This window comes from Rhea pennata, chromosome 6, assembly GCF_028389875.1.
Source record: "Rhea pennata isolate bPtePen1 chromosome 6, bPtePen1.pri, whole genome shotgun sequence".
NCBI classification, from domain to species: Eukaryota; Metazoa; Chordata; class Aves; order Rheiformes; family Rheidae; genus Rhea; species Rhea pennata.
This window is the reverse complement of record NC_084668.1, coordinates 21733161-21753879: the sequence shown is the minus strand read 5'-3', so window position 1 is coordinate 21753879 and position 20719 is coordinate 21733161. Positions and strand designations below refer to the sequence as shown.

The following is a 20719-nucleotide window of genomic DNA, read 5'->3' as shown; positions in this document are numbered from 1 at the left end:
AGAGTAGCTGAAGGCTCATATCATTCATATCAATTCTTCAGCTGGGGATTGATTTCATTGTCCCTGTATTGATCCTGTATCACCTGAGAAGGCATGATGTTCACTCTGACTCGTGGGGAGTTGTGTTTTACGTTGTAATTTGCTAGAACAGCGATTACGCACAAGTGCGAGAATTTCACAAATGAAATGTCTTGTCAGTGAAAACAGCAGCTTTACTCCTACATCCACTTAGCAGCAGGAGGCAAAAAGTGTCCTGGGGTTTTTGAATTATTGCTGAAATGAACTCCAGATGCCTGTAGAAAGACTGCTAAATATATACCTAATTGCCTATTTGTGTTCTTAGCCCCACTGCTAAACAACCTTCAAACAACAGCATTTGATACGTTCTGAATTCTTTATTAGCACCTCTATGCAAAATTAAATGGAATTTGTGCAAAGCCAGAGCTCAAGAGCATGCCAGCATTTTATAGGCAATGTGACTGGAACCCATTCTTGGATACTTGCCTTCCTGCAAGGAGGAAGTTTTCTTATAAATTACAGTCTTCCTTTTACATTGCAAGCACACCAATTTTATACCTCCCAAATTTTCTGCTAGAAAAATTTGCATATTTATGTAATATTAATCAGACACCAAATTTTGCTGTTTTGAATATTCAGCAACAAGGAAAAAATTATGCTTCCCAGCCTGCTGCCACTCCAGTGATTCATCTTTGTTGACATGCAAGTTAATGGGGGCAAAGATTTGTAACTGTTGCCTCATAGAAGAAAAGATTTGAGAGAGAAAAGCCCATATGACCCACACTTCATTTCTACAAATCCTGACTCCCACTTGCAATGCTCACCCTACTGCTGAGAAATATGAAGCTGCCTCTGGACTCTTTGATTACACATGTAAGTAAAGGGTAACCTTTAGGAATATAGGCATCTTTAGTCTGGAAGTAAGATGGTATCAAAAATCACAGATCATATATACTGTACTTTTATTCTATTCCCTATAATCGGAGTATCCTTGCAACTGTCATCCCCCCAGTCCCACTAATCAGGAGTTTTCCTTTTTCCTCAGAGCCATGTGCTAAAGTCACCTCTCCAATTACTCGTTTCTACTATCAGGTATTTTGGAGCTAACCTGTGACTTGTACTTCGAGAAGATGCTGGCAGAGTCTAATTTTCTCTCTCTTACTCATGCAGTTGGCCTATTAGACTGCATGTAAGGGCTCACTGCACACAAGGAAAGGACCTTACTTTTCTTGTAACATAGCTGTTTTCTTGCTACGACAATGGTTATTAAACTGGCTGTAGGTTGATCACATTCCTCTACTACAAAAACAGGTTCCTTGTCTTCTCTATCCTAGCAGCTAACCTTACTCACAGTTGTAACCTGCTGTCCTCACTGACCCTATATTCAGTATCAAGAGAGCTTAACATCAATCACAGGTGTTATTATGCAGCTCTTCTTTCCTTTCCTTCTTCTCCAGACCTACTTTCTTCAATTTTCACACTGTTTTTAGCACACTCTGCCACTGCGATTCCAGACAGCAGGATTCAGATGAAGTTTCAATCAGAACTGGTATGGAACTGCTGCTGTTGCCTAATGTATAGGGGAAATGTATGTACACATCCCAGAATCACGAGACAAAACAGGATGGCTGTAAATCAGCACTCAGGTTTTGATGCTTCCTAGATAAGGTATCACTGTGCTGGTAATCTCTTACTTTGGAGATTTTGCAAGTCAGACACCATGAGCTGTGTAACAGGACACTTGCACAGCCTTCAGCTGTATTATGTCTAGCTCCCACTAGCCAAGTCAATCTTCAGCTGAAAATTGGCCTAGTTCTAGCAAGAGCTTCCTGCAGTGTGACATTTGGCTGTATATTTCACAGAAATCACTTGAGATGGTGTTAGCTTTCAGTTCTGATTATAAACATTGTTATTTTAAACACTTCAAGCTAAATTGTATACTTTCCAAAACTTGACTACCATAGTAAGGATAGAAAGGATGGAAAAAACTTGACCTTGCTGATTTTCAGATTTCTCCAGAGGAAAAGTATACTGGGAAGCTGCTTCCAGTTAAACTGTGAGAAAACCAATGAACTCCTTAAAATTCTGCACTTTGGATGAGATTAACCTACTCTTTGTTAACTGTTCAGCAAGGCAGGCACATAGCAATTATCTGGTAAAGTTTTGTTTGAATAACAAAATGTAAAGTCAGCAGTTCCCTCCTTGCTACTTCAATCAACATAGAATGGGGTTTAAATGCCATGCTAGAGTCACTGCTAAACACACATGGCAGCACTGTAATACAAACTCAAAGCACTCAAAAAGGAGTGTAAATATATTATTTCTTTAAAACTATTCAAGGAGAAAGGAAAATGCAGTGGAATTTCCATTTCAAGCTGTCATCATCTGACTAAACCTTCTCTGAAGCTGAGTCACGTACTGCAGTCTCCAGTGGCAGAACTCTCTTAGTGGAATTTAGTCCTCACTCATTTCCCTATATAAAACAGAGTGCTACAGTCAGACAAAATTCTATGAACAAGAGTGCCATCATTCTTCCTATCTGAGATCTTGCAAGTGGGAAAAATTAGCTTACTTCATTTGCAGAAATTCAGTGAATGGCTAAGTTAGCTTCAAGGAAGAGCTAAGGAAAGGGAAGTAAAGATGTTTAAGAAATATATCATTGCTCCTTGGAAAACGTATCAAGGATTTTTAAACATAGTTTGTGTGTCTATCCATTTTCTCCTTTTGTTGTGGGGCTTCATCAATTCACAGCACAGTAAGGACCAAGTATTATCACATTATCTTTGGAGTCATTAAACACTAAATGTGACTACTTCATTCTATTATTAATCAGTTGATGACACAGGTCGCTAAAGCACCTACATCTTATCCTGTTTGCATTAACAACACGCCAAAGAGATACCACTATAGAGGATTTGGAAAGGAAACTTGTGGCAGAGAGACTGATACTTGTAATGTAAATCCTTTGCATGCTTAATTAAGGAGCTCACTAATCACTTTACATGAATCTCTGCAAAGGGTAATATTTTTGGCATTCCTAGTGCTTTCCAAAGATGAGACTGTCACTCTGTATCTTCTGCTGTAATGAGAGACACCTCTTGCTTTCCCAAGAACACAGAGATTTGGGTTAGTTCTGTTCATACTAGAGAACGAAGGATCCTGAACACAAAAGAAAGAGGTCAAGGCTTTCTTCCAGCCCCCCTCAAAAACACAGGCACCTGACTCGAGATTATGACATCTCCTCTCTCAGCAAAGGTACCGTGGCTACTGGGGAACCTGAATAGGTTTCTGCACTGGTATATATCATGGTATTTTCTGACTAGTCAGCAGGTTTCTGGGTGCTGAAGATCATTGCTGAAAAATCAAACATACCTGTGCACGTTTGCATGCATGCATGTGGGTATACCTAGGAAGAGGGAGAGAACATGCAAATGCAAGCAGCTGTCTTTATCTGGAAAGAGGTGAGATTAGAGTAACATCCGTGTTTTTCTCTTACAGATATATTACACAGCCTCCCCAGGACCCCCAGCAGGGGTAGAAAAGGAGAAGTTTGGAGTACTGCATTCTGCATGGCAGCAACATCCTTATATTGATTTTGGCAGGCTAGAATTTTTTTTAGCTCACTGTGTTTCTTCTTTGAGTGGAACACTCTGATAAAGCACACACTGAAAGTTACTGAGAAAATTCTAGTATCAAGCTTTGCTTCTGCTCAGTGTCTTTCTAACTTATATCTTTTATCCTACCATCCCCTCCGCCTTTTTGCTAATACAACATCTGCCTCAGCCTAAGGCCATGTTGTCTCCAACTCACTTCTACTTTAAAATCATCTCAAGCCCTTTATTTCCTGTCAGCTGCATGGTAACTATGATGGAACTCCAGTAAATGCACTGTCAGCACCTAGTGATGTCTGAAACTCTCCTTGGCACTTTGGGAAAGACAATAATGTCAGTGGATCATATTCTATTAGAATACAGCTATTTTGAAGCTTGTTTGATGCTTCACATTTGAGGAAAAGGATATGCTTACTCACCATAAAGGATATATGCCAAGCCTACTGACAATGAAGACAATGGCAAACGTAAGGAACAAAAGGTCACTCAGTTTTTGACACTTGCAGTAGTTTGCCATTTTGGCAGCCTGCAAAAGAAATAATAGGCTGTTTACATCTGTGAGGACAACTGAGTTCTCTTGTACTGTATACAAAATGAGAAGAAACAATCAAATTCTGATCAAATCATTAATATTTTCATTGTGTCACCTTGCAGTGACCTTGTAAATTCTCTCCACCAAGAAGCCGGAAAACTACTTCTCAGAAGAAAACAGACTGCATAAAACCAGAGTACATCTCTAATTTCTTTTTCTCCATTCAACTTCCTGTTTGAAACTCTACAGTCTGAGATTCACAAAACACTTCTAAGCCTTTCAATGCACCGCATTGTGTTTATGCTATCCTTGTCCTCAACCTCTTTACTGACTCCTGCCTCTCACCTTTCTGTTTCGCTACTCTTGATCCTAGTAAAACAATTCCCTCTTTCCCACTTGCATTTTCAGGAGCTATCTGTCTTCCACCTGTCCTATGGTCTCTGACCTCCTAGTGTCTGCCATAATGTGATTTGCCTCAAGTCCTCTGTTGTGTATCATTTCCTTTGGCCTCCTGCAGCATCTTTTCTTCCTTTCTGGCCTAAAAAGACCAGTTTCCACCTCTAAAATTGTATTACTCTCCTTAAAGTCTTTTTTCAAGGCTCTCAATTCTATTTCCTCCTTCCCTTCTCAGTCATTTCTGCTTCCCCAACTTGTTGCACTAAGAATATTTTTACATGCTTCTCTCATTTCTCTTTAAGCAGTCTTCCAATTCTTCCTCTATGGAGGAAAGGGGTCAGCTAATTCCTCTTCACTCAAACTGCTCTTTAAAACACTGAGCTTCCCTGAGTTTCCCAGCTGCCTTCTCCTAAAGAAAACAGCACGTACAAGCAAGCTTGTTTTAAGACATCTATGCATGTTCATGTGTGTAAGTAATGCTACTTATTTTAAAACATCTGCTTCAAGACTGGGACAATCTTTTTTTATGCTTTGTGCTAAATTTATATAGGGAACCACTGCACAATAAAAAAATGCATAAGATGCCTGATTTAGTGCCCACACTAGCCACCACGAGCCCTTTTGAGGGCATCCTTTGGAGGGCTCTATATCCAATCCCAATACGTTAAAAAATGCTTACATGCACAGACTTTCTGGAGTGCTAAGAGGAAGCAAAATTATCACAACTGTTTATATAGAATATTATTCTGAATGCAGAATTCACATCAGAGAATCCTCTAAAATGCTGTGAGACACACGTGCATTATTCCTGATTTTTCGGTTGAAACACACTGAACCTGAAAGTACTCAATGTTCATAGTTACCATTCAGATTCCTAGATCAACCAGCTCTGTTGGGTGTTACTTAACTTCCGTAATGTTTCCATCCAAAATCTTAACCCAAAAGATACCCCTGATAGCTGAAAGCATGTCAGGAATATAAGGAAAGCTACCAGTGGTGCAAACTAAACACAAACCTTCAGAGTCAGTGCTATATTTTAGTGGACATAAACAAAACTCCTAGTAGTTCATACTCAGAGTCAGGTTTAAGGGAAAGCAAACATTTTGGATGTTGATATACAAAGCAAAAGAGTTGTATTTATAACATCTTGATATTCAGATGTCTGAAAGCCCAACCAGGAATTCTGGCTGTATTTCCATGGCAGTCTGAAAAAGCTGATTTCACAGTGTGTGGACTTGATACTGCTATAGCAGCCTGCAGCAGTATCACGCCGTTTCTCAGAAACAGTACAGCCATTGGGTCATCAGTTTTTGGGTAACAAATTTACAAACAGTATTGCAAAAAGGGGGACTGTATAAAATGGGAAAGGGTATGTGGTTAGATAGAATTTGGCCACCTAAGACAATACAACACAAATTTCAAAGCATAAAGAACATGAACAGCTGAATAACATAGCGCTTACGGCTAGTCTTGCTAGCTTATTTAATCGTGTTTATTTTACAGTGCAGCCATTTGGCTTGGTCTGAAGTATCTGTTACTCACCTTTTTGAAAAGTATCTTAGGAGATGGGTAGAACTTGATAAAAAGGATTTGGGCTCAATTGTTGGCTACAGTGAGATTCACTTTTACCAGACACGTACCAAGCTGGGAACAGTTTCACAGGCATACACTCGCATCAGAAAAGTGTTAATGTCCCTAAATCAGTGGGATTTTAAGTACTTTAGCAGGTTAGGTCACAGCATTTCCAACCTATAAGCTATACTGCAGTGCAGGGATATAGAAGACCCCTTGAAAAACTTACTTGGGGTTCTGAAAGTTGCTTCTCAGTGGCAATCTAGATTTCAGCTTCAGCTAATGTAGTGACTTCTTAGCATGACAAATGATTCCAAGCCTGATCTATCCTGCCACGGCTAGGCTGCTTTGAGCTCCAAGGTAACTTTCACTCAGAGCTAAGAGAACATCTAGGGATTCCTAAAAATACTCCTGTAACTCTCCTGCATCTGCCTAAAGATTTATGAAAAAAATGACCTCACCTCCAGTATTTCCACCAATGTATACTGCTTTCTGCAATGAAAATAGCAAAATTATTACACCTGCAATACATTTCAGGAAGGAAATACTCTACACTATAATCACCTTTATCATCCTGAATTGACATCTTTGCTTAGGAACTGCTTGTTCTGCATAGCAAACAGATTCTACCCATTCACATGATAGCTTACAGAACAGTGAATACCATATACAGACTCTAATCAGACACACATATAATCTCACCTCTAGGACAATATCAGCCGCATCATGGAGACACAAGGTCAAGGTTCCTACTCGTGTCAAATTGGTTACATACGAGAAGGTTATCAGGATGACTGTTACAATGTGATGAGTAAACATGATGCCAAAATCCTAAAGCAGCAGGAAGCAGAAAGAAAAACAAAGAAATAAAGATTCAACGCCCTTATAGAAAAACAGATTTATGTTTTCTAAACTCAGGTTATATTACCATAAAGATCCAGTTACGTAAGTGCATACACTAAATGCCCAGCTACCAATTTCATTTAGACAGAATAATCATTGCGCTCTAAGAAAACGTAAAAAGATTATTCAAAGCTAGGCAGAATCTACACTTCGGAGTTCCTAGACATTTAACCTAATGAAGCAAACATTTATGATGAAAGTTACTTTGAAAATACATATATGCATACAAATCAAATTATGCCATATTTCTTACATGCCAAGCAATGTATAATATGCAAAATAATGTATCATTTACAAGACTTTAGATAGTTAAAAAGGAATAGGAAAAACATTGCTACCACACTAAAATTTATGGACAGTCACCTGTCAAGCTCAAGTGTCAGATTTCTACATGACATGTAGAGAGAAGACTTTTCTCTATAAGCTTCAAAATATTAAAAATAGACATCTTGCTGGAATTCGCTGAACTAGCAGGACAGATTTGAGAAAATAGTATCAAAATCCTGAAGAAAAGTCACAGGCATCATTTGACTGGAGAGTTCCTTCATGCATCATGTGCTGAGATAGTACGGCAGCTCTCAGCAGGGCAAGTGGCTCTTAGATAGGGCAGTCTGAAGGAACAGGGATCCAGGAATTCACAAGGAACAGCTCCTCCAGGCAGCCAGCTCACCAAGCATTTGGAGAGGTAGCATTTGGCTTTCTTGCAGCTATTGTGGGCTAGTCCTGTTGAGATGTAAAGAGTCTCAGGTAAATGGCCCACACCAGAGAAACTGGGCTGAGCCACTGCAACCTTCAGAGAGGCAGAATCTAGTTTGCCACAGGATGAAAAGTATGGGTGGGATGGTAGAGGGCCCTCCTGGCCAAGTGCTGGTAAGCCCCCACTAATGCAGCAACAACTCTTGCCTGCCGCAGCAGCTACAGCTACTCTCTCTAACACTGAAGAGAGTAACTGCCCAGTGCCATTCCACCTCTTGCTGGTAATGGGAATGCTACGAAGCGCTACAAGGTCCCATTTCCTACAAATATACACCACTGGGCATTGCTAGTATCTTCTACACAAAGCTGAACAATAAGACTAGAAGGAGAAACCTAATCAGATACACATCAAGCATTTTTAAAACAGATTATTTGGTCCCCAGCAGTCTGGAGCATAACCAAATACACCTAGCAGTGATCTGAAGTCATTGCTTTATATTAATCTTCTTTAAGTAGACTGAGCAAAAGGAGAATTACAGGTGGGTTTCCCTTTCTAAGGCTCATAAGGGACAGCAGGGAAATGGCATCTCAGTCATTTCAAATACTACAAACCCACACTTTGAAGGCTACTTGACCCTACTATAACCAAAACAGAATAGCACCAACTTCTTTTCCCCAGGATTAGAGGGCACTAGCACTGCCATACATCATATTGTAGCCTAGCTCTTTACCTGCTTCAGCTGCAATCCTATGACACGGTTCTTCACTTTCCCACTAATGGTAATTATATTAGCACATAAGCAGCTCAAATGAGGGGGAGGAAGCCAAACAGAAAAGAATCTGTTTTCACAGCTGCTGCACTGAGGTTCTACAAATACCAGATTTCTAGTCCCTTTGTAGAACTTTTCAAGGCATTCCTGACAACATGCATTATTCCTATGTAGCCCTAATGCTCTTGGGCAGCAATCTTCTGCATTTCTCTCTGATGCTATTTTCAGAAACACTGACCAGGGAACTCCTCTGATATGTTTCGTAAGAGAGACAGTTATCTGACAGCTCTGAAAAGAGATCCTGTACTGATCAAAATGCCAAAGAGGCTAAGGAGTCCAAGTGCTACTGAAGGGCAATGCAACTTCATTCTTAGGCCTTTCAGCTTCTTTGTTTATGCATCAATAAATGAATGGAATATGACCAGCTCGAGGTTTTAACTATTCCATCTTCAGTAGAGATCCACAAAATCAATGCAATCTAAATCTTTTTTTCTTGAAACAAAAGAATTCAGCTCTATGATTTTTCCTTTTCTTCCTCCCACTGAGTTTGCAGAAGGAGTTTTGGTATCTAGTTTCACTGGAATATAGCATACATTTTCCAGAAACAAAGTGGAATAGTCAAGATAATTGGCACCTACAGATTGTTTTATTTTGAGAGATAGGAAGAAGAGTCATCTTCCTTTAAAAAAAAAAAAAAAAAAAAAAAAAAAAAAAAAAAAAACAGAGAAAAACAGAGGAGCTCTAGGAATTGCCAAATGCTTGGAACTAAAAAGTGTGAATACACAAAAAGGTCACATAACTACACTGACTGAAGTAGAAATTTTATGTATTCCCTTAACTACACTGGTCAGATAGATTTCCATCAAACAATACCTCAGGCACCCAGAAAGCATTTGAATAAGCTTCAATAATTTTCAAACTAATCAGGGCTTGTGGGAAACACAGTTTCCCATTCTAAATTTCTTTTTCTATGTTGAACAGAATAGAAGCACGGGAAGCTGGACAAACATGATAAAAAAAATCATACTAGGATGCAGAAGTCTATGGAAATGAAAACACTTTAAGTGTAAGACATCATTACAGCAACACAGAAGTTTATGAAGCAAGCAACATACTATTATAAAATCGTAAAAGTTAATCTACCTAGTCCACTGCTTTGACTTAGTGCCAATGGTAGGTATGGACAAAAATCTAAATATTTTGCATATATTTCTTCAGCTAGGCAGCAATAATCTGGTGGAATTTCTAATATCTACATAAACAGGTGTTTGAAAATCAGCAATCCAACTGGAAGTCATTTTCAACTCATGAATTTACTATTAAGAAAGAATAAAGGGAGATGGAAAACAGCATGTACCTTTCTCTTGAGCTATGTAAAGTGAAAGACCAGGGTTGGAATTATGCCAATGCTGAGTGCTGGCACTTTCAAATAAGACCTACAACACTCTCTTTGAGAGAAATCTGACTCCATAGAAATGACTGGCTAAATTCCAGAAGTGAACAAGACTGCCAAGATACTTTAGATCGTTCCACACTACAACACAGGTACTGTGGAATTTAAAAATATTTAAAATGATAACTAAGACTTGGATAAAAGTCTTTCTCTCATTGTAAGAAGAAAATAGTAGCACGTTCCTCAGGCTGAGAACTGTTAATCTGCTCTGTCATGAAGTATTATCCTAAATGTCTGGTAATAGCTGGCATTCTTCCAGTTAAGCATGTGTTTTAGATGGGCACTATTTCACATATTGTGTGTTGTAAATCATAGAATCGGTACGGTTGGAAGGGACCTCTGGAGATCATCTAGTCCAACTCTCAAATGAGTGGCCCATATGGGGATTGAACCCACAACCTTGGCATTATTAGCACCACCATCTAACCAACTGAGCTCTGTACCTGAAGAGGTTTCCACATTTTTAAAATTAAACCTGTCTTTTAAAAAAGACAGCTACTATGGTGCTACAACAGCTGATGTCTCTGTCAAGCTCATACCTCCTGCAAGCTGAGAATCTTTAATCATGTTCTATAAATAAATTTTTAATTGAAGTTGCTTTTTCTTCTTACTTGCTGGCCTACTGAAGAGGTTGGTGATGTACAAACTATCTTAGGAACACGGCCTTTATGGCCAACCTGTTGTGACATCTCAGGCCTCAAAAAATCCTTGAAGTGCATGGTTCTTGGGCTGACATTATACTTCTTGCTTGCCTCATTTTACCAGTCAAGAACTGGTAATCAGTCCCTTTCAGCCTTTCCCTTCCTGTAAGTATACACCCACTTGTTTCACGCTCCTGAGTGTCTGATATGAGCTCACCTGAAAGCTAAGGCTCATCCTGTATTTTCCTAGGAACATCTGTGTTTGCACTAGTCTGGTACATTGCTTGTCTGATGTCACCTTACGTCCTCAGCCGTCTGCAGAGAGGGCATTCAGCATCGTACTGTGAGCCTACTGATGGCTGGCATTGCCCTGAAGACAGCAGCATGTGGTGCTCCTGTGTCAACTACTGTAAGCTCCCAGTGAAAACATCTTTCAAGTCATGTGTTTTTTTGATAGTCTGCGTTCACCCCAGGCCACAGAACAGTTTCATTGTGTGACGCTAGCACACAGCCACATTTCTTAAATCCAATCTTCCTAGTTAACAATTTTTCTTGAATAATAGTAAGATCCCTCTCTGTAGTTTTGCTGTAATCAAACTGGTCAGCGATCTAACAGTTCATTTACAAACATGGCATTTCTGCTGTCTCCATCAGGGTGCTCACAATGAAAGGTTTTTGACTTGATATCGTTGCATTGCAGACATTGTGCTCCTGCTCTCTGTCAGGAGACTGTGCATCCTCAGACACAGTAGATGTATGGGACATAGCTTTAAGGTGTCAATTTGGTGCTATGGGTTACAAATTTGGGTTACAAAAAGTGTTATTTTATTATTAACTATTTACTTCCCCACCTCCATCCCCCATTCTACTTCCACAGTAGGTTGCTGAGAAACCTTCATGATAGTAAGCCGTTTATATGCAACTGAGAGACAGACTTCCAAAAAATTGTTTACTTGCACCTATACTATGGAAATTATCAAGCTTTATTTCTGTGCTCAGCTCAATATGGGAATAAATTCTCCAAGACATGAGAGGAATAGCTACAGCATCCATGCGACTTACCAAATGAGAAAAGTATTAGTGAATATCACAGTGGCTTTTTTTAGAACTGTACTTCAGCACAGCCAGGTGCTGTTCAGGAACCCTCCAATTATGTTTTATGTAAGCAAAGAAGCTAGTTAGGAAGCAATTAAATATTCATTAAAACACATATTACTGCAAAATTGCAATAACTTTGCAATTGCAATGCTGTTATATTTTCTTTTCCTTCAGACGGTACACAAAAGATATCCAACCGTGCAGCCTAGAAGGCTGAACGATCGCAGGGAGGCTGATGAGACATGACACATTTCTGCAGCAATAACCTGAATAATTCTGCAAAACTACCGCAGAGGTTTGGTTTATATATTGGCAAATGGCTATTAAGTACTGCCTGTATTTGCTGCTTATGTATATTACTCATGTTACTCATGACTGAAATTTATCTCCACTACCACACAACTCCACTGAGCTCTGTTTCTCTGCATCTGTTATTTGAGACAGTGAAGTTATACCCATTTCAAACTCATGATTAACAGGATGTTTAACATCTACAAATAATGCAAGCAAGGGATTAACATTTATTCACCCTAAACTGCCTGTTCTGTTTATGATATATCATCTGATATAGTTTTGAAATTGGTAGATGTTTTCTTGAGAGTTCTACTTCTGGAAAAATTTTGCTAATTCAAATATAGAGGTGTTTTTGCATATACATAGCTACAATACAAGATTTCTTGTACACTGTGGTTCCAAATAACAGATCAACTTATTTAGGACATATTGGATTCTTTATATCTTTTTTCCAGTTATGCTCCTGCTAAAATTCTTGTAAACTACTATTTTTTTCCATTAGAACAATAGCCTACAGTCATTTAATTAAATTAGAGCAGAAAAAGGCACATTGAAAATACTATCAAATCCTTCCAAATGTCTTAAATAAATAATTTCACAACATTAAAAAGCCCTGCAAGAATAGCTCAATGGATTGTTACTAAAGAATGACTTGTGTTTTTGCTGCAGATTAGCATGCTACAGATCTTTTTTGGAGGAGAACCTAGATGAAAGAATACGGAACCGGTTGCCACTGATGCTGGCAAATTGTCTTCATCTGGCCAGAGCTTTCGTTTCTCGATTAACAGTCCATCTGCTCTGTGTGGTGCACACAACTACTTTTCCAGTACTACCTTTCAATTATCAGAAAAATATATTGGAAATAGTTTTAATTTACAGTTGCTACGGTTTCCTATGTCTTGTTTTAAATATTTTTCATTACAAAGAAAACAGAAATAAAAGCCATTATACTTGAGACAAATGCCATGACTTAAACACAAAGCAACACTCATCTACTTGAAATTTTATAACTTTAAATGTAAGATCAAACATAGCATCATTTTAATATTAAATATATCCTTGTTTTTACCATTGCTTCATAAAAAAAAAAAAAAAACACATTTAAAGCTGTCATAGCTCTTACCAAAACAAAACTATGAATTTATGAGGCAGTCTTGCTCCATCATTGATGTTTTCATCATTTTACTCCTAATAGAAATGGTACATCTACTGGCTACTAGGAGTGTTCCATTCCATTCAAGTCACTGTATGGGATCAGCAGCTTATCCCCTGATGCCATTTCCCTTTGAATACTGGATTACTTCAGGCTCTTAATTACTCTTTTCCCAATATGCAGAAAAAAACCCCACATCATAGTACTGACGAACACAAACACTTCAACACCATTTTTTTTAGTGATGAACATCTGCAAGAGATAATGATTAGAAAGAACTGTACTTCTAGTTCCAATGCACAGATATTCCTCAAGTCAAAAACATGTGCTTAAAGCCTTCAAAGTTTTTAATCTCATTGCTCTTACCTTTCTTTTGATGTCAATGAATTGAGAAAACATTAAGGACCAGTAGAATGACAATTCAACTATGTAGTAATAATGAAGGTCAGGCATCAGTGGCTGAAAGATGGAGATGAGAAAAGGTTAAAGAGACCTAATTGACACTACATGCATCTCAGGTCTGTAGGAAAGACTTTTAATCACAGATGAATTACTGACTTCTACGTTTGCATCCTATGTAAAAAGGAATGATGATGGTTGCCTCATTCAAACTTTGATGGCCCTGGGAAAGAAGAGCTTCTTACTCATTCTTACACGTTTTTACTTGTGTTTAAATTTTGACAATATTGCAATACCAGAAATCTACAACGTTTTCCATTAGGGACCTTGAATAAACAGGATTCTGCCTAAATTTTAACTCAAATCCTATCTTATATGCAGGACAGAAGATCCTAAGAGTGTTTTGAAAGACTACTTAAAACATCTTACTATACTTCAGTAAAGTTGGTTTAAGGCACAATAAAAGAAACAATGTTGCAGCAGACTAGAAAAAAGTGATGCTGGTGTGTAACCTGATCTGTTCATGATGAAAATGCTCTGATTTTAAAGTATGGTTCTTTCTAATATAAAAGCCTATTTTTAAAGACTCTAACCATTTTCTAGGAACATGTTAACATTTGAGGAAGAAAGTCATTAAATTTATCCAGGCATCTTGTTTGATATACACATTTATATACATGTTTATACGCTAAAGAAACAAAGATAACAAGATACAGGAAGTTATTCACAACCAAACGCAACCTGAGCTAACTGCAAAGAAGGGAAGTGGTGGCAAGTATAGGCGGTCTAGCCCCTAGCCCGAGACAGACGGTTCTAGGAACTACTCTAATCTCCACACTACTACACTTTGCTGCCTGTCACATCTTTCACCTCAGTGACAGAGATGGGCCCTGGCCTGGGGGAAATCTCCTGAAGGATTAGATGAACCACCTCTAGAGCAGTTTGCACTGGTCCAGCGATGCAACCAAGAAGAGCAAGCACTATTTCAGTTGGCAAGAGTCACTTCAATTGCCTCTTTAATCTTCTCTTTGATTGGCTTTTGGGGACCAATTCTTTGAAGCTAGAAAATCACCTTTAGGTGCACAGTGTATGCTCTAAACGGGTTGCTTAAATGTAAACATATATTTAAGCTTTATAAAAATGCGTACACTCGAAATCAATTCTTTAAAACCATTTTTGTGGTCAATACAATCCTTTTCTGTCTTAGTGAGACTGCCATTAATTAATTTCTAGTAAAATAATGAAGATTGTCAGTTGCTTTATTAACAATACCATTAGTATTTCTAAACCCATGTATAAGGATAATGGGAAGAGTGGGGGAGAGGATTCTAAAGATACTATGGTTTTCCCCCATTAAAAGCTAAACAATGTGCATTTAAATTGGTTAAAGTGTCAGGTTTCAGTTCCCCAAAGACTTAACTGTAATAGGACTATTTCATGTTTATGGATAAGTTGTCATTCAAATGATCCAATTGACTATCTACAGCAAGTCCAGCTGAATTTCTGTAATGCTGTGTTGAGTGACTTGCAAAAAAACTTACAAAGGAATCAAAATTTGATGATTTGCTTTCTGTTGGACCATCTCCACTTGTAACACAATTTTCATATATCGTAAGTTTAATTGCCACCCTCTGAAGCTGTAACTAACTTTTTGAATGATTTCCTTGTCCTGCTCACAAGTCTGGTAAGTCCATGTTCTTTAAATAGTAAGACTCATTCTTTCCTCAGAAGTAAATATCTTCTTGCATGTAATATCATAAAAATAGTAGAAAACGGGACTGAAAGGCACCACAAGAAGTTATCCAGTCCCCTGCCCCAAGGCAGCAGAAACTGCAGCTGTATCATTTATAACAAATGACTGTTCGTAAAAACTTGGAGGGCTGAAGAGTCAACACTCCTCAGGCAATCTGTTCTGCTGCTGCCCTAAAATTTGTCAGTTTGCTCTAGCCCTTTGATGTAATTTAAGTCATTATTTTTTGTCCATCCAACTGTGGACAGAGAAAGGTTTATTCCTTTCTTCACAGAAACTTTATACACACTTGAAAACTATTACAATTCAGTTTTCGCTTCCTGAGGCTAAATGATCAAATTCCTTCAACCTTTCCCAGCAGATCAAGATTTCTGGTCATTCTTCCTGCCCCTCCGCTGACCTATCTCCAACAGGTCCACAACTTTCACATAATGTGGGCCCCTAAATTAAACACAGTTCTCCTGTTTAAGGCTTTTCACTGACACATACATGGGAATTCATGTGTCTTACAGATAATACTCGTCTTTATACTTTCCAGTCCGGCACTGATTTCCCTTCCTCCTACCTCACTCCATTCTTTTTAAAGTAACAATAGACAGATTGCCCTAAACTCCTTAGATTGCAAACTAGAGTTTTGGGGAATTCATTGTAATTTATATTTGAAAAGCAGCTAGTACAATGTCTTGATGATCCTATTTTGAGTTCTGCATACTGCATACAAACAGAAGTAAAAAGTACTTTGAAGAAGCTCAAGTTTAGAATTCAGATAATTAAAAATGCTACCAAAAATCATCCTTGAAAGTTATGCAGAATTTTGAAGACCATCTAACTAGGTCACATTTGAAAAATTTGTTAACTAAAGGAAATGTTATACTTCAACCTCTTGCTATCTCTCCTTTATATAAAAGGTACAAGGGCAACAGGTGGAGCTTAGCTTTCCTGAAAGGGTTTCCAAAGTCCAACGCCATAAACTTAATGCTACTTTTTCTTTATTGGTTTTATTATTATTATTGATAGTAAAAAAGTAGCATTTAATTAATTTACTGATCCTCACATGTTGAAAGTTAGTTCTATCAAACCAAGAGACAAAATGAGTCAGTAGTGCAGCCACCTCCAAGTTACTGTTTCTCAAAAATATACCAAATGTTTCATAGAAGGTTGGTGGCTCTGTTTAGACACATTCCATAACTTAACAACTATAATCAGTTGTATGACCTGAGGGAAAGTGCAGAAGATGTTTCTCAAAGCTATTGGGTATGCAGACTTTGGAAACCCCAGTTCAACCACATAATGATGGACAAAATTTCTTCCCTTTTCCCTCCTCCTCTGCCAGAGAACAGTTTCCAGAGTTGTGGAACTACAGAATCCTGCAATCCTGATATGTCCTTGAAGCTACTGTGCTGCTGTGAAAGACAGAATTTGGGCTCAGATTAACTACACATAGAATGAGTTAAAATCTCAGTATTGCTCACTAACAGTCTCTTAGCAAATAATAAATACAATGCTATTGTTTTCTTGAAGATCTTTTTGAGGAAAGTAAATTTCAGACTTGAGCAAAATGTTTCTGTAGGAGAGGGAGAGGGAATGAGTGCAGCAGGACACAACCTGAAAGTGCATTTTTTCTTTAATAGTGGCATTCCACTCCTTACTAAAGCAGATGAATGTGTAAAATGAATGAGTTGACTTTGAAGTTAAGTCATATAATTTAATCTATAACAGGGACAAATAATTTGACCTAGAACAGAGACTAAGACTGATGTTTTTGAATCAGTAAAAATACACAGACATCACTGAAAACAAAGGCTGGACTATTCTTTATTTAATTCTCTTGTTAATTTTAACCTCCTCAGCATTTTTGTTTTCAGTTTCCTTGAGGCCAGGACTGGATAGTTCTTATTCAAGTACTTTAAAGGAGAAGCTTACCATCTCTCTTCAGCTTCCTCTATGAACACACCAACAGCCAGAGTATTTCACTCTTTATGCAGCATAACAATCTTAAATCTGAAATTCCTAATGTTTCCTGGTTTATGAGAACTATACTGCTTCTTCCCAATCCGCTGAATCTCTGGCTTTGCTAAAACTAGCAACGTGCTCTAAGAACTTTGTGAAAAGTAACTGTTCTACCACTGTTGCCTATATCTGCTCTCACAGGCAGATTTCACAGTTTGCTGTTTTCAGATCCTATGCTTCATGTCAAAATAAGTGCAACAGCTGCTGTTCATACTTCCTGTCTTGTCCTTGAACTCAAGCAAGGAGGGGAGCATCTAGCAATATTATTATACACTGCTGAATAACCCATTAAAGATGCCTGATATTTACTCAAAGCTCCACCATAACAAAAACAACTCTACAGAGGTGGCACATTTGTTTTTGGACAGCACTATAATTTTTACCTGATTTGGATACCCACTCCAGCACTGTCTGGTATTCCAGAGCCAGGGTGTCTGAGAGGAAAAAAAAAAGAAAAAGAAAAAAGAAAAAGTTCTGAAGTTCTGTACAAACCATTCTGGGCATTGTAGTTGTACATGGTTAATACAGGTGAGAGGCAAAAGCATAGGAACAGCTTAGTATCTGTATTTTCTTCTAAAGGCCATGAGATTTGAATATAAGAGGTATATTCATCAAAGTTTCACAGTAGGTGTTAGATCAACCTGTCCATTGACAGAGATTTTCCTTTAGTGCAGCACGACCTTACATTAACAGATTTCACAGGAGTGTAGGCTGAACACCAATCCACTTGTGCCCAAGTGGTTAGATCTCACATTTCCTTCTCAGCAGCACTGCAGATCTGGATTTCACCATGAGATGGAGCAGTCCAGCTTAGGCAAAGCATAATATTTTGCCTAAGTTTGTTATTATATATGAGTGTCAAACCAAATAAAATGAACATTAAGTGGAATGTTGCTCTGGGGTTTGAAGACCCAAGTTGAGAATCAAGCTAGTACTGCCTTTATAAATAGGAAGGATCTGCACCATGCAGAGAGACAGTATAAACACTAGTCAGCATTACATCTTCATTTCCAACTCAAAGAGTGAGCTCTAAATATGATTTGTCTCATAGAATGTCCCTATAGCCTTTGTTGGTTAAGTAGTGATGTGATATGAGCACTAAGGGCTCTTTCTGTTTATTTGAATATCCTTCACATGGAAAGTAAAATAAAATAAAACTTAAACACATAGACATCTCCAATGTTCCTGAAATGGAAAGGAATAATACTTGTAATAATAACCAGAGCTATATACTAGCATCAACAAGTAACAGGCTTCAGGGAGTTTCTAATACATCATTCAGAAGATGGCTGTAAGAATGATAAAAGTTCATTCCAACTTCTCCTTCTATTAAAGAAAATTATTTAATGCAAGGAATTCATTGGTTCAAACATCTCCACAGTAGTTACTATGCTAAGCGAATGCAATGAAAAAGGTTTTTGGAAACAGACACAGCTCCTTTGTAAGTGTTACTGATACACAGAACTTAAAATATTTCTGTCTGGCAGCTGCCTAAATTAGAGCCATCCAAATATTGTAGGATAATTCATAGTTTTAGCTAGGTTTGAAAAGCTGCAACTGTCTTTCATATCAGATTCAGCTAGAGATAAGAGATGATTCCTACCCAATTGTTTTCCTACCTAAATTACAGGTGCTAGGAAAAAATGCTCATTTTTCTCTTTCAAATATTATGACATCTTCAAGTTTCTTCAGAGAAATGCCTGCTATAGAAGATGCAGATGCAGAGGTCTAGGTGCATTTAAAATGCTGAACACTAAATAGAACAGGCTCCATTGGAGAAGCCTTTACAGATTTACCACAAAGCCTGACAGGATACCACAAACTGACAGACAACATAAAATATGCACTAAGTCTCAGAGATCAACACAGTGCAGAGCATCTGCCTCTTCTGAGCCACACAAGCTTCAGAAGGCTGTGCTGCCATCTCAAACAAAATGCTTCTCTGATGCTGCTTGGAAGCCTATTGGATCCTACAGGCGCAATAGGTGGGCAAGGGTGGCTAAAAAAGCAGGGGATCTACACTATCTTCTTACCTTGTGTCATGTCCAGCTCCTCTCCACTCCCCTTGTGCTAGCTACATGGAGCTGGCTCCCACTGTGGTCCTATGAGGGGATGTAGGTTACAGTTGCCCTGGGGGACTTCAGCAAAGAGGTACAGAAAGACCACTTGGTTTAAGCACAGCCTTCCTCTCCGATCTCCACAACAAACATAGCTCTAGACTGACCCTAACTTTTCCACGAAGACTACTGCTGTAGTTGAAGCAATGAGCATCTTGTTTAGTCCTCCAGGAACCTCATAACTGCAGAGAACTCAATACAAGCTTCAGCAGGAAGGAGAGGAGCCTACAAATAACCACACATACTGCAATGTAACACCTACACACGCTGGTAAGGGTGGAATTAATCAGAAAGGACTTAATACTGATATTCTCGGGGCTCAGTTGAGCCCTGCATAAGCTCACAGGATATGCTCAGCTCTCCCTGAATACTCCCATGGTGGCTAGTGAAAAAAAGGTCAGTGATTTGGCTTTGAAATGGATTCTTTCTGGATAAATCTAAGTATGCTACTGTTTCCACTGCCCATTAAATATCCAAATATCAAGAACAAGTAGTAAAGTGGAAAGATGATGTTTGGAGAAGAGGTGAACATGAGAGGAGGGGAGCATATGGAGTGTGGAGAAGGCAGGAAATGCAAAGAACCAGAAAACAAAATAGTATTCTTGAACTGGAAACAGAATACTAAGAACCTCAGTATCAATTTTGTCAGGCACAAAGCACCAGTCCTACAATGTTGAAATCTTCCCTTACATGAAATGACAGAGTTCAGATGGAAACTTAAGGTTTACCTAATCAGTACAGCATCTACGACAGTGAAGGACAATAAACAGCTTTTGAATCTGCTGTCATTCACAGTATTAAAGAACAAATCTCCATTCTTTTACTTTCCTCACAGAAATATCTGTCAAAAGCTCCATCAAACCTCTTTTCAACTCTATGATTAAAAGGAGTAATTTTAAAGAACTTCAGAAAAAACTCTTGAGACAAGGGAATGACTGAGGATTTTTTTAAAAAGATCTGAACAAATCATCTGAGATGCCTGCATGCTAGCCAGGAGCCTCGGTTTGTTTTGTATTCACTGTCCTATGCAGTTACCTTTGGAAAAATCTTCTAATTAGGCCATGACTTTCAGAAGCCCCAAAGCAATGAAATTTTGCTTGTTTTGCTCAATGTGCTGTTAATATCCAGTATGTGAAACAAAGGTCAGTTCTGATAGTAAATAGGAAAAAAAGGCAATATAATAAAAACCTTCTATTTGTGATCTACTCTCTGGGTAGTGAGTTGGCTGAAAGGTATTTGTGTGTGTACTTTATTAGATAGGCAGAAAGTCCTTCTGGCAAAATATTTTAAAATAACAAGTTAGATT

General features: G+C 38.3%; 1 protein-coding gene across 1 annotated transcript in view; it reads right to left on the bottom strand.

The window, feature by feature from the left end:
- Window positions 1–20719, bottom strand: part of CERS6 (ceramide synthase 6) — a 125320-nt gene that overhangs the window by 14995 nt on the left and 89606 nt on the right. The window contains exons 5-8 of the mRNA XM_062578692.1: window positions 17680–17730; window positions 13504–13596; window positions 6832–6960; window positions 4049–4155 (exon numbers count right to left, since the gene is read on the bottom strand). Coding sequence (XP_062434676.1) covers window positions 4049–4155; window positions 6832–6960; window positions 13504–13596; window positions 17680–17730 — 380 coding nt within the window. The remainder of the gene's footprint in view (window positions 1–4048; window positions 4156–6831; window positions 6961–13503; window positions 13597–17679; window positions 17731–20719) is intronic.